The sequence below is a fragment of the Salmo salar genome, chromosome 10, assembly GCF_965601325.2.
Source record: "Salmo salar chromosome 10, fSalSal1, whole genome shotgun sequence".
NCBI lineage: Eukaryota > Metazoa > Chordata > Actinopteri > Salmoniformes > Salmonidae > Salmo > Salmo salar.
This window is the reverse complement of record NC_138300.1, coordinates 29,865,661-29,881,109: the sequence shown is the minus strand read 5'-3', so window position 1 is coordinate 29,881,109 and position 15,449 is coordinate 29,865,661. Positions and strand designations below refer to the sequence as shown.

General features: G+C 41.9%; 1 protein-coding gene across 1 annotated transcript in view; it reads right to left on the bottom strand.

Moving 5' to 3' along the window:
* The window catches only part of naaladl2 (N-acetylated alpha-linked acidic dipeptidase like 2), a 291,011-nt gene that overhangs the window by 41,557 nt on the left and 234,005 nt on the right, over positions 1–15,449 (bottom strand). Inside the window, exon 10 of the mRNA XM_014216734.3 lies at positions 12,715–12,861. Coding sequence (XP_014072209.1) covers positions 12,715–12,861 — 147 coding nt within the window. The remainder of the gene's footprint in view (positions 1–12,714; positions 12,862–15,449) is intronic.

Sequence of the window (15,449 nt, the reverse complement as noted above, 5' to 3'; positions counted from 1 at the left end):
GATGTGGATAGGGGGGTGCTCCCTCTGCTGTTTCCTAAAGTCCACGATCATCTCCTTTGTTTTGTTGATGTTGAATGTGAGGTTATTTTCCTGACACCACACTCCAAGGGCCCTCACCTCCTCCCTGTCGGCCGTCTCGTCATTGTTGGTAATCAAGCCTATCACTGTAGTGTTGTCTGCAAACTTGATGATTGAGTTGGAGGCGTGCATGGCCACGCAGTCATGGGTGAACAAGGAGTACAGGAGAGGGCTGAGAATGCACCCTTGTGAGGCCCCAGTGTTGAGGATCAGCGGGGTGGAGATGTTGTTTCCTACCCTCACTACCTGGGTGAGGGTGGTGAGGGTATCAACGCTGCAGGCTAAAGTTAAATCTAGACTTGGTTACCTCTATCGTAATCGCTCCTCTTTCACCCCAGCTGCCAAACTAACCCTGATTCAGATGACCATCCGACCCATGCAAGTTTACGGAAACTTAATTTATAGATCGGCAGGTAAGGGTGCTCTTGAGCGGCTAGATGCTCTTTACCATTTGGCCATCAGATTTGCCACCAATGCTCCTTATAGGACACATCCCTGCACTCTATACTCCTCTGTAAACTGGCCATCTCTGTATACTCGTCGCAAGATCCACTGGTTGATGCTTATTTATAAAACCCTCTTAGGCCTCACTCCCCCCTATCTGAGATATTTACTGCAGCCCTCATCCTCCACATACTGTACAACACCCATTCTGCCAGTCACATTCTGTTAAAGGTTCCCAAAGCACACACATCCCTGGGTCGCTCGTCTTTTCAGTTCGCTGCAGCTAGCGACTGGAACGAGCTGCAACAAACACTCAAACTGGACAGTTTTATCTCAATCTGTTCATTCAAAGACTCAATCATGGACACTTTTACTGACAGTTGTGGCTGCTTTGTGTGATGTATTGTTGTCTCTACCTTCTTGCCCTTTGTGCTGTTGTCTGTGGCCAATAATGTTTGTACCATGTTTTGTGCTGCTACCATGTTGTGCTACTGCCATGTTGTGTTGCTACCATGCTGTGTTGTCATGTGTTGCTGCCATGCTATGTTGTTGTCTTAGGTCTCTCTTTATGTAGTGTTGTGTTGTCTCTCTTGTCGTGATGTATATTTTGTCCTATATCTTTATTGTATTATTATAATTTTTTATCCCAGCCCCCGTCCCCGCAGGAGGCCTTTTGCCTTTTGGTAGGCCGTCATTGTAAATAAGAATTTGTTCTTAGCTGACTTGCCTAGTTAAATAAAGGTTAAATAAAAAAATTGTAAAAGATGCTTGAAATGTTTCCTTTGAAATGGGGACTGTTTAAATAGACTAAAAAGAATGAGTAAAGAAAACATGGCATGGTAGCTCCATCCTGGTGGCGCAGTGGACTAATTCCATGGATAGAAAACAGAAGATCATAGGTTTGAATCTCACTGATGCCATGCCACAATAAAAACATGTTCTCAGAATGTTATTTAAATACCTTCCTTCTCAGAACATGAATAAAACTTTCAGGGAACCATAGTTAAACATTCTCAGAACCTCCCTGCAACCTAAAAATGTACATTCCCAAAACAGGTAAAATGTTCACTTCCGTTCTCAGAATGTAAAAAAAACAAACTTTTTTACCAGTCAGGAAACTTATGGCTTCAAAGAGAAACCAAAAACGTACGTTCCCACAACTTCCAAGGAACCAAATGTGCTAGCTGGGAATGGTCTATTGTTGGCAACAACAATACATGAATATTCATCCACAAAGAGAGGCAGGGGAGGAGAGCGGGATCAGCTGTCGTTTCATGCAGATATCACTAATTTAATCAACCGGGAACTACAGAGTAAAAGTTAATGTATTGAGTTCAAGTTGAAATAAGGATTCCATAAGGACAGTGCCAGCCACATAAAAAGAGGTGAACCTTTTCGCTTGAAGAAAAGGAGAAAAAAAAGCAGCATTGTCAAGTTATTTCCACTCCAGCTGCATTTTCATTGATTCCTTTATTATTTTATTTTGGGCTGGAGCAATGGGTACTGAACCCTGCAAATGAAATTTGTATTTCTTAACTCCATTTAATGGGTGATACGAATAGAGCAAAGATGTTCTGCAAGTAATGCTCATAATATGAGCTTTGATATGACCAGGAAAACAGTACAGTTGATTCAGTAGGCCTTTGCTTGTTTTATGGAGGGTTTACAATGGCTGTTTCTGATAATCTTCCAAAACACTGACTCTCATGGAGGACAACTTATTGCTTTAGTAGAATCCCTGAGGAGAGTTACTGATTTGCCTTAGTGACTAAAGTTAATGGGAGGTTATGTTATCCAAAATAAGTTTAAAGAAGTTAATTGAGGATTGCAGGCGTAATTCAGAGGAAAGATCATTATATCAAATTATTCTGTATTTATGGTAGACTCAAGATAAAGTAATTGATAATCAATGCAGACCTAAGGGCTTATACTATGTTCTCTCTGCAACAGAGGGACCAAATAAATACCATTGGATAAGCAGGGGTTTGATATTAAAACTCCTCTAGGTTATTGAAGGGGGTGTTAAAACACTTTGGAAGCACTTTGTAGCATTTGATTTTCAGCATGAGGATGTCCTTGGCAAGGAAAACAAGCACCAACTACAATGAATACATTTTTATATTTTAGAGTCTTACACAGGCTGTTGTGTTGTGTTGGCAACAAAAACACACAGTCACATTAACTGAAGCAAATGCTTGTTAAACCTTTGACACACAGTACAAAGGAGGCTGTGACACTGTGACATTGTCACACAGAGATTACAAAACGTGTGCCACAACGCAGAGACAGGGGAGCTATGGAACATGGTAACATGATGATTAAAATCCACCACGGATCAGTAATCATCCACAGTCATCTGTACAGTCATTTGCACAGATTTTTAACACTTTTTTTAACACTTGAAAACAATGCCAAAGAAAAATCATTTTGAGGAGTTCATCTTCATGTGTTGACACTTCTACAGTACATCGACATCCATTGAGCCAGGTTTTGTTCTGACGTTTTGTTCTGACGCCCCATGTGTCTACTGGCTCATAGAGCAGCCAGGCCCCTGCCGTGAGGAGCTCCCTGCCCACACACTGTTCCATACAGGCCTGGAAAGTGTTAACTGGTGATTAGACAGAAGAGCCAAGCTGAGCTGAGTTAATGATCTCTCTATCCCCTCACACATGCACTCCCCTTCAGCGCCCACTTTCTGATCGGTCCCAAGGAAGCCTGGGCAGAGTGGAGACACAGCGGAGGGAAGGAGGGGTGCTGCCTGCCTGCCTTGATGCTGTTTTACACCGACTCAGAGAGAGACTCAGAAAGAGCCTCTGAATCAATACAGCAGGTCTGCTGGTGCTGTGTTCATTTCGACTCAGCCGGAGCTCCCACTGAGCTGGGTTTGATTTGATGAGAACTCGGCTGGCTCCCTCTGAAAAAGAGATTGCCACTGGGTGTCACTGGGTGTGCAGGAGATGAGAAAGTCTTAGTGTCAGACTGTACTGCAGTCTGTCTGGGAAATGTGACTGACTGTCAGTCTGAGGGCCTGTCTGTCCTGTTGGAGTAGTGAGGCATGCCAAGACCCATCTTCCTCAACTCTCCTCTGAGAATGGCTTTGCTGCCTCCCTCCATGTTTATTTAAAGGTTACTTCAGTAGCTCCAGCATCACACATCTACATGGTTCTATTGGCATGCATTCTACAGTATATGAATGAAGGCATCATATCTGTGACTAGGTGGAGGGTAGAGTATTTGCAAGGAAACACTGACATCTCAACAGCAAGATGGAGGAGAGAGAAGAGTTCAGATGAGTATCCCGTGGTGAGGTTAGGACTAGTGGGAGTTCCAATAGGAGCAGCACTCGCCTGGGTCATCCTGAGACCTTCGGAGAACAAACACACGCCACAGCGATTAGCAGACTGTAGCACCTCCACTCAGCCAGATGTTCAGGCCCAGTGTGTGTGTGTGTGTTAGGGTTGGGCGATATATCAAATGAATTTGATTAATTCAAACGTATGTTTTAGCACGATATTCCAAATGCCTATATCGCAAGAATAACGTTTTTTTTTTATGTTTACTTTTTTTTATGAGAATTCATCTACTTCGCTCCTACTTTGACTGTGCACCTCCCCATTTACACACACACACATACACACACACCAAACTCCTCCCCCTGCCACTCAGAACAACAAAGATGAAAGATCACTTCATATTCGCTGACAACAAGCAGTTTCAACTCGCTATTTGCTTTTGACGTTTGGTCCAACAGAATCACTCATATGGACACCGAAACACATTGAGACATTATTTGACTGTAATAGAGGAAAACATAACCTTTCTTACTATATGTCACATCCTGACCATTGTGTGCTCTTATTTTCTATGGTAGAGTAGGTCAGGGCGTGACTGGGGGGTTTATTCTAGTTACATTTTTCTATGTTGTTTGGGTCTAGTTTCTGTTTTTCTATGTTGTTTTTTTGGATGATCCCCAATTAGAGGCAGCTGGTCATCGTATTTAAGTAGTTGTTTTTCCCACCTTTGGTTTGTGGGAGATTATTTTGAGTTAGTGCATGTTGTACCTCTTCGTCACGGTTTGTTGTTGTTCTTTATACACTGCTCAAAAAAATAAAGGGAACACTTAAACAACACAATGTAACTCCAAGTCAATCACACTTCTGTGAAATCAAACTGTCCACTTAGGAAGCAACACTGATTGACAATAAATTTCACATGCTGTTTTGCAAATGGAATAGACAACAGGTGGAAATTATAGGCAATTAGCAAGACACCCCCAATAAAGGAGTGGTTCTGCAGGTGGGCACTTCTCAGTTCCTATGCTTCCTGGCTGATGTTTTGGTCACTTTTGAATGCTGGCGGTGCTTTCACTCTAGTGGTAGCATGAGACGGAGTCTACAGCCCACACAAGTGGCTCAGGTAGTGCAGCTCATCCAGGATGGCACATCAATGCGAGCTGTGGCAAGAAGGTTTGCTGTGTCTGTCAGCGTAGTGTCCAGAGCATGGAGGCGCTACCAGGAGACAGGCCAGTACATCAGGAGACGTGGAGGAGGCCGTAGGAGGGCAACAACCCAGCAGCAGGACCGCTACCTCCGCCTTTGTGCAAGGAGGAGCAGGAGAAGCACTGCCAGAGCCCTGCAAAATGACTTCCAGCAGGCCACAAATGTGCATGTGTCTGCTCAAACGGTCAGAAACAGACTCCATGAGGGTGGTATGAGGGCCCGACGTCCACAGGTGGGGGTTGTGCTTACAGCCCAACACTGTGCAGGACGTTTGGCATTTGCCAGAGAACACCAAAATTGGCAAATTCGCCACTGGCGCCCTGTGCTCTTCACAGATGAAAGCAGGTTCACACTGAGCACATGACAGACGTGACAGAGTCTGGAGATGCCGTGGAGAACGTTCTGCTGCCTGCAACATCCTCCAGCATGACCGGTTTGGCGGTGGGTCAGTTATGGTGTGGGGTGGCATTTCTTTGGGGGGCCGCACAGCCCTCCATGTGCTCGCCAGAGGTAGCCTGACTGCCATTAGGTATCGAGATGAGATCCTCAGACCCCTTGTGAGACCATATGCTGGTGCGGTTGGCCCTGGGTTCCTCCTAATGCAAGTCAATGCTAGACCTCATGTGGCTGGAGTGTGTCAGCAGTTCCTGCATGAGGAAGGCATTGATGCTATGGACTGGCCCGCCCGTTCCCCAGACCTGAATCCAATTGAGCACATCTGGGACATCATGTCTCGCTCCATCCACCAACGCCACGTTGCACCACAGACTGTCCAGGAGTTGGCGGATGCTTTAGTCCAGGTCTGGGAGGAGATCCCTCAGGAGACCATCCGCCACCTCATCAGGAGCATGCCCAGGTGTTGTAGGGAGGTCATACAGGCACGTGGAGGCCACACACACTACTGAGCCTCATTTTGACTTGTTTTAAGGACATTACATCAAAGTTGGATCAGCCTGTAGTGTGGTTTTCCACTTTAATTTTGAGTGTGACTCCAAATCCAGACCTCCATGGGTTGATAAATTGGATTTCCATTGATTATTTTTGAGTGATTTTGTTGTCAGCACATTCAACTATGTAAAGAAAAAAGTATTTAATAAGATGATTTCTTTCATTCAGATCTAGGATGTGTTGTTTAAGTGTTCCCTTTATTTTTTTGAGCAGTATAGTTTATTGTATGTATTGCATAGTTTCACATATAAATAAAGATGTGGAACGATACGCACGCTGCGCCTTGGTCTCATTCATATGACGACCGTGACACTATACCCTGACTTATATACTGACTTGCCTAGTTAAATAAAAGTTAAATAAAATAAAATGAATACCCTTTTATGTCTCAACTCTTCAAATTGTGAGACGACCAGACTCTGCTAAAATGGGAGTATCAATGAACATTGATTCTGGAAAATGAATGCTCAGTTTGTCACACGTACCGCTAGCAGCATTTTAGCCACACACTTTTATACTAGCTGTCTAGTCTGTGTTTTATAAATGTGCAATAGGCATAAAAAAAAACAATTATATAAGGAATTGGCAACTCATTCTGAGAAATAAGGTAGGGCACTTGATTTCAACATCTGTACAAAGTGGACAGGCTAACATGCTGTTCAAACAGTTGGAGACAGACAGAAGGTTGTGTTCATAACAATTCAACTGTTGTACCTTGTTCGCTAGCAAATAGATCCAAGTTGGCTAGACTTTAAATATAAAGATTAGCTGGCTATTCACTAGTACCTCGGCTTGTGCTTGGGAGATTGTTTATGAGATCTAGTTGTGTTCATTTTCTATAATGCCTGGCTGCTACAAGAAGTTAGTCATTATTAGTGAATGTGTATTATGCATGGTCCTGGTTAAATTTGTAACAAAAAGGGCATTTTCATAGATGGACTTGAAAGCCAGATCATTATTTATTGCAAAACAACAGGTTAAACTATTTTGACAAAATAATGTAATTATTAGTGAGTCTTATGATTGTGAAAGTCTTATATTTAGCCTAGGTATAATTTCACAAGCCCTGAATTAATTAGATTATTCCTGACTGATCTTACTACATCCATTGTGCCCACTCTGGGGTTAGCTAGCATACATTGAGGACAAGTGCTTTTGAAGAAACCTGCCTAAAGAGAGAAAACCCCAAAAGAGGACTTCAAAGCAGGCTGTGACTAGGGTAAAAGGCTATACATGAGGGTGTATGATTCTAGCTCCAGCCAAACACTCCAATGTTATGAAGGAAGGACTCTAAAATAGAAGAAGATAGTAATCACCTTCAACAGCTTGAAAAATAACACAACACTGTTAGAAGACTTACCTAATTCAAATGTGAAATGGAGACAGTAGGATCAGATAAAATATAGAAAACTGTGAAACAATTGACATGGCTGTTTCTTCTACTTAAAAACATTCCTTTAAAAGGGACAAGCTACGACTAATTTCCATAAATAAGGACAAATTGTGTATTTCCCCAGAGTATTCACGTCCCAATGGAACAACTCTCCCATTTCTGGAGGTGGCCCCATTTCAAGGCCAATGGAAATGAAAGAGATATAATAATAGAAGAGAATATTTCAATTTAAGACAAAAAGGTAGAGTTTCCTCTTACAAACCTTCAAGATATGCTAGACCTTGAAGCGAGAGCAACTAAATGGCTTAAATATGGGAAATGCTTTTCTCCTCTTTCATGGAACCAAAAGATAATTGCATTTTATGTAGGATAACACATTTTCTGTAGGAGTACAGGAGGTTCTATGTTTGCCCGTGGTAAGAACAAGAGGAAGATTCATTCAGTAAGGCCTATTGTTTTAGACACAACAAATGTTGTTTACATGGTGCATTGTATTCCTAAACAGGTATTTGCAATCTCTTTTGCATCTTTGCAGCTCAGACACACCTTTCTCTTTATTGAGTAAAACATACACTCATTAAGCAACAATAGGTTACTTTTGATTGCTCTTCGATTACACATTAATTGTCCAATCTGAGTTTGAATTGCCAAGGCCCAGACTCCATTGATTTCCCTTCCCTTTGGCCCTATCCCTTGGTGTGCATTAAATACAATGACCTACTGTATTGACTGGTGTCCAAAATCCTATCAACAGTCTACAACATTATATGGACCACTTTGTAAAACCCTAACCCCTAATGGCATTACATTATGTCAATGGTAATATCTGCACCCAGAACCAAATCTCACACACGTGCTGGTTTCAATTGTCATCAGATGTCAATGGTCAATGAAAAAAAGTGTGATAAGGCATGATGTTCAATCTAAGAAGACCAAAGTGTGTGTTTCATACCAGAAGAGTGCTTTCAGTAACAGGGTCACCGCCATGTGTTAGAGCCAGATGGTGGGATACGCGGTAGCCAAGCCCAGCTCAGTTACTTGTCACTGCAATGAGGTAGAGCAGCGGATGGACCGGGCCGGAGCAGAGGCAGAGCCAATTGATCAGCAGACTACTGGGTGTAGCCTCCCTCCCTCCCTGCCCCATCCAGCTGCAGCCACTTCACACTGCTAATTAGATTAGCTCAGCGTACACTGGTAAAGCACCTCAGGACAGGAATTCTGAACACTGCTGTAACACTGCCGCAACCAGCAACCTGAACACAGCCAAAGAGCCGGGCAATGTCTGAGGGCATGAGGAGAGGGGCGTTTGCATGTGTGTCATAATGAGGGGATGTGTCATGGCGCTGTTTGGGAGAACCAGGGGAATATGAGGATGACTAGACATAGAATTCTGTTTGATGGTTGTGTTTCAGGGTCATAGTCCACACAAATGGAAACCAAACAGTATAACCAGAGTGTGGTCTTGTTTGACATTTCCAAGGGTCATTTCTCTAGCTCGCCTGAAAATCACATTACTTGGTATCATAGCATTTGCGGTGTGTGGACAGCACTGATTCCCCTTCTCAGGACTCAGTGAATGAAAATGGGCTGACAGGTTTTGGCATGCCACACCTCTGGACTGTGATCGATAGTGACCTCCAGAGCAGGGCGACTGAGATCCAGTCAGTCAGTCTATTGGAGCCATCTGGTGAGAGAGCCTCTGGAGTAGCAACAGAGAGGAGCCTGGGTAGGCTCCCTGACCAGTCACATCCACTTAGACTAAAATGAGTGCAATTCTGAAAAAACACAGATCCAAGCTAGTGTTTATAGCTGGCAATCTTGCCCAAAACAAGTTGTGTTTGTATTTTGAAACCCTCTTTAAACACTTGAAAACATGATAAAACAGCTGGCATGGTGTTTGTTGATTCCATTTTGATGCATTCTTACAAATGTTTTAAATTGTTAAATGTTGTTGTAATTTGTCAGCTACAGTTTGAACATTGGACATCAAACTGTGTGTAGGGAATGCAGAAGGCACACCTGCATGCACACACGTGGTTCAATTATTTGAATTACATTTCACACGTTTCTTTTCTGTGAGCTCAATGCAAACATTGCACCTTTCTCTAGAGACAAATCAGATCCAGCCTGAACTGTGAGATGTAGTAGGGAGTTGTAGTTTCCAACAGGCCAATATTCTACGTAGTTTAGTGCATAAAATGTGGTAATTAACTCCAATGACCATAATCCATTGCGCATCCACATGTCCACAACACGGTCTGTGTTTCTTTTACGCCTGCTACAGAAGAGAAAAGAATGGTGATGCGGAGGGGATGTGGAGAGCAGATGTTGCTTTGCGAGGTACATTAATTATTTTGAAGAACTACTAAATTGTGATTTTGTCAGACAGTAGCTCTAAAAACATGAGATGATGACTGAATAAATAATAAAGTTAGCAAATAAAACAAATGTTTTTGTAAAGTAAAGTAAAGTGAATGAATTATAGTTAATAAGTGATAAGCAATAATGGGCAGACTTTTATTAATTGTTTTATTCTGTGTTGTTATGGCATTCAACCCAAATAATCAAACCCCAAATCGAAAACCATTATAATTTTTTTCTAATCGAACCGACCTCAAAAAGCACTAATCGCTCAGCACTAATACATAACACACACACACACACACACACACACACACACACACACACACACACACACACACACACACACACACACACACACACACACACACACACACACACACACACACACACACACACACACACACACACACACACACACACACACACACACCAAATGAAGGCAAGGAGAGCCTTTAAGCTAGTGAGTCATTTCAAATCTGACTCAGATGCATCCTCAAGCTGTTGGCTGCACAGGAGAGCCTTGTGATGAGCCTGGTCCCACATTGCAGTCTGTGGCTCAGGAATCTAATTCATCTGGCTCTAATTCAGCTTGATGTGTTGAATGCCAGGAAAAGGTTACTTTTACAGTTTAAAGCACACCAGTGTCACTGGGCTGATGCTTAGCCAGGCATGTTGTGAGGAAGAGACAGATGTACACATGAGTATGGAGGAATTGTCATCACTGTGCAGTGTGCACAGCTACACTCCCAAATGGGGGAAAAGTTTGGCACTCCATTTCTTTATAAACTTTGCTTCGTTACTCAGCACTCTATAGCAGTAAAATAGGAGAAAAGGACAAATATCATATGTTTTACAGTGAGTGTGAATAATTGTATTCAAACCCTAACATCATATATAAACTGGTTCAAATCAGCAGAGGCCCAAATATTTTTTACTTTGATCTCTGAGGGTGATGAAAAGTTAATAAATGTTTGGTAGCACTTGACACCATAACAATTTATGACAACAAGTTATGTCATAAAAGCTGACATAACTTGTCATAAACTGTCATAATATGGTCATAACACTGTCATGATCCATATATTTACACCTGTTGTGATATATATTGCATTATTGTATGGCTCATTATGACACCTACATAAGAGTGTCAAAACCTAAATTTATTCAAATGTGTTTCTTCCCTGCTGAGAAGTTTCTTTTCGTTTGAAAATGTGTTTCTTAAATCCTTTGCTGTTGTTGTAATTAATTCTTTACAGTCATGTTTTTTTCATCATATAATAACTTGTAGAAAATACACTTTATGACTCTGTCATGAAGCATTATGACCATCCTGTGTCACTTTACTTGGACTAAGAAAATACACTTTAAGAAGCCTTATGACCATCGTAATCATATAAGCCAGATAGGCCTATCACGTACATGCCCTTATATCAGTCATTAGTCAAAAATAAGGTGTCTTGTCCTGCTCCTGAAATCTGCTCCTGCGTTCATCCCAGTCATCAGTAACAGAGCATTGGGGTGTCTGACTTCAATGTTTGCGCATTTACAATGATAATTTAATATGGTCAATTAAAAAAAATATATACAGCATAAACTTACTGTTGACATGTAGGCTATGGTGTAATGGAATGTTTTGATTGTGCGGTAGGTTTTGACACGCTTATGTAGGTGTCATAACCAGCCATAAAATAACTGCCGTGGTAGGTTTTGTGGGTTTTTACACTATTATGTATGTGTCATAACCAGCCATAAAATAATGCAATATTTTTCCTAATAGGCCCAAATATATGTGTCATGACAGTGTTATGACCATATTATAAAAGGTTATGACAAGTTATGTCAGCTGTTATAAGACATATTATGACATTGTTATGACCGGGTCATAACTAGTTATGAAGCTGGGTTTCAAATAAAGTGTTACCAAATAGTTTTGTCTAAATCTATACAGCACAGTATTCAGTGATTTCAACACACTTAAAGCTTAGAAGTTTACTGTTCCGCCAGTGGCAGACATTATCATCTTCCCTTTTTAAAGTTGGGGAAGTTATTTCAGGTGAGCGCTGTTCAGACGGTGAGGAGTCTGCATCATTAACGTGTAAAGCACCAGAGGCCTGCGTCTAGCAGATGTGTGAGCTGAGGATGCAAATTATTTCATCTCCACCACTCATCAACAGGAGGTGTGAAATGGAGGCAAGACGGGCCCTGGTGGCAGATGTCATACTGACAGGGTCTGATGGCGACAGACATTCACATAGACATGTATCTGGCTGAACTGAGATACATTGCATCATTTGGATAGGGAAATGACGTTGCAAAAGAGGCAAGAATGCATGTTGAATAACGATGCCCACATTAACAGAATAACGTAGAGATATAAATGGGCTTCTAGCAAAAACAAAAACTGCTACATTATATTTCCATACAGATGGCATTCAAAAGAACAAGAGACACACAAATGTCTGAGGAGACTTTCGAGACAGATCATCGTGTAAACTTTGGAAAGAGCTGCATACTGGGAGGCAGACTCAACAGCCTTAAATACTGACTGTAATGAGTGTGTACTTGTCGAAACTGTATGAGGCAAGGCAACAGATGTTAAACGGGAGTACAAAATGTGCACTGGACCACGTTCTTGTCACAATCCCAGTCATTCTGGTACAGAACATCTGCTCGTTTCCAAACACACAAGTGCCAGCTTACCTAGCATCTACATGTTTGCTTATAGGAAATCCTACAGTGAAATACATCACATTTTCTCAAAAATATATGCCCTCAATTTTAGCACACAACTCAATTCAGGATAATACCTTTAAACCAGGTGTCATAGACATAGCAATTGACAATCACACTGGACTTTTAACAAACTAGTCAATAAGGAGGAAAATCTTTAATTCACCTATAATGTTTGTAAATAATGGAGAAATCATCTATTACTACCAGACCCTATCATAAAATGTTAAAATTCTGTTTGTGTATGGGTCTCAGTACCTCTTCTGCTTTGGTCTGTTCAAATGCAAACTCCATAGTAGGGACAGCGAGGTGGTTGGCAAAGAAGCTGACGTCCCCAGGGATCTGTAGGGAGCTAACATTTGGTCCAGGGCAGTTTCCACCTCGAATACAGCTCAGCAGCTGCCTCTGAAAGGTAACAACAGACAGACAAAGATAAAGAGAGAGAGGGGGGGTGTGAAAGAGATTTGTCATTAAATAGAGAAGAGTAGTTTAGCACAATACAAGGACTAGAGGGGAAGGGAAAGGCTGAAAACAATAACACAATAGTTTTATAAATGCAGACAGATTGAACTGAGACAGAGAGAAAGCCAGAGAGACAGATATTCAGAGAGATACTGTCGATCTGGCAGTATGGTAGCAGAGGCTGAGTCTCGGCTGCTGTTTGTGAATGCAGCTCCAGAGGCTTTGAAACAGAAGCTGTGGGGAACAGTTTCTAATAAATGTTTTTGAAAAAGCTGAAATGAAGGTTTAAGTTTAAAGATTTACTGTGGCTTGGTGTAACAGTCCCCCTGGATATACTGTGGGAGGATGAGGAGGTAGTTTGGAAAAAATATGGGCCTCTAGAAATGTTCAACGCAGAAAGGGGAGATGAATAGCATGCATTTTAAAGGTACCAGCATGTACCAAAAATACCAGGCAAATCAGGAACAAACAGAAATCCAAACCAATTAACAGATCTTACTGTACAAACAGAATGAGCATATTTAAATGGATCTCAATTTGACCATTGGTATCATGTTTATACCAGGTAACTCAGGGGGGACTACACAGTACCAACATTACAGAAAACATACTCAAACAGAAACAAGAATCTGAGAGGAAGTATCCAACCACCGTAAGAGACTCAATGAAAGGGCAGCAGAGGCCATTCAATTCCAGATAAAGCTAAGAATCTTGGAGAAAGGAAACTCAATAGCACGGAGATTGAGAGGAGAGAAGGGAGAGAACGGGTCATTCTGTCCTGTGTTGCCTTGCCTCCCTCCATCTCCCAATCAATATTTAATTTATTTGTCTGCTATGATAACGAGATAGTGAAATCATTGTTTATATATTTGTGCTTAAATGATCCTGCAACCGAGAGGAGGCTGGAGTTTGGCGTGCAGCCAGAGCAGCTGTGGGCCATCCCCTATGCAGCATCCACTCTTCTGTACTACAGTACACTACCCAGACGATGCATTAGATCACGCTGTAGCAGCAGCAGCACCACCTGTAACCATCAGTTAACCAGGCTTTTATCAATTCACAATGCTCACAGTACACTGCCCTTCCCTGCATAAACTGTTATAGACTGCTTCCCATTCCAGAGATAAAAAAACAACAACAGCTGACTACTTCTCGTAATGGCATTCTGCTAAAGGGAAGGAAATGTACACTGTTATGAATGTTAACATATACAGTTGAAGTCGGAAGTTTACATACACCTTAGCCAAATACATTTAAACTCCGTTTTTCACAATTCCTGACATTTAATCCAAGTAAAAATTCCCTGTTAGGATCACCACTTTATTTTAAGAATGTGAAATGTCAGAATAATAGTAGAGAGAATGATTTATTTCAGCTTTAATTTCTTTCATCACATTCCCAGTGGGTCAGAAGTTTACATACACTCAATTAGTATTTGGCAGCATTTCCTTTAAATTGTTTAACTTGGGTCAAACGTTTTGGGTAGCCTTCCACAAGCTTCCCACAATAAGTTGGGTGAATTTTGACCCATTCCTCCTGACAGAGCTTGTGTAACTGATTCAGGTTTGTAGGCCTCCTTGCTCGCACACGCCTTTTCAGTTCTGCCCACAAATTTTCTATGGGACTGAGGTCAGGGCTTTGTGATGGCCACTCCAATACCTTGACTTTGTTGTCCTTAATCCATTTTTCCACAACTTTGGAAGCCTGCTTGGGGTCATTGTCCATTTGGAAGACCCATTTGCGACCAAGCTTTAACTTCCTGACTGATGTCTTGAGATGTTGCTTCAATATATCCACATCATTTTCCTCGCTCATGATGCCATTTATTTTGTGAAGTGCACCAGTCCCTCCTGCAGCAAACCACCCCCACTACATGATGCTGCCACCCCCATGCTTCACGGTTGGGATGGTATTCTTCGGCTTGCAAGCATACCCCTTTTTCCTCCAAACATAACGATGGTCATTATGGCCAAACAGTTCTATTTTTGTTTCATCAGACCAGAGGACATTTCTCCAAAAAGTACGATCTTTGTCCCCGTGTGCAGTTGCAAACCGTAGTCTGGCTTTTTTATGGCGGTTCTGGAGCAGTGGCTTCTTCCTTGCTGAGCGGCCTTTCAGGTTATGTCGATATAGGACTCATTTTACTGTGAATATAGATACTTTTCTACCTGTTTCCTCCAGCATCTTGACAAGGTCCTTTGCTGTTGTTCTGGGATTGATTTGCACTTTTCTTACCAAAGTACGTTCATCTCTAGGAGACAGAATGCGTCTCCTTCCTGTGCGGTATGACAGCTGCATGGTCCCATGGTGTTAATACTTGCGTACTATTGTTTATACAGATTAACATGGTACCTTCAGGCGTTTGGAAATTGCTCCCAAGGATGAACCAGACTTGTGGAGGTCTACAACTTTTTATCTGAGGTCTTGGCTGATTTCTTTTGATTTCCCCATGATGTCAATCAAAGAGGCACTGAGATTGAAGGTAGGCCTTGAAATAAACTCGTCAAAAAAAGAAACGTCCCTTTTTCAGG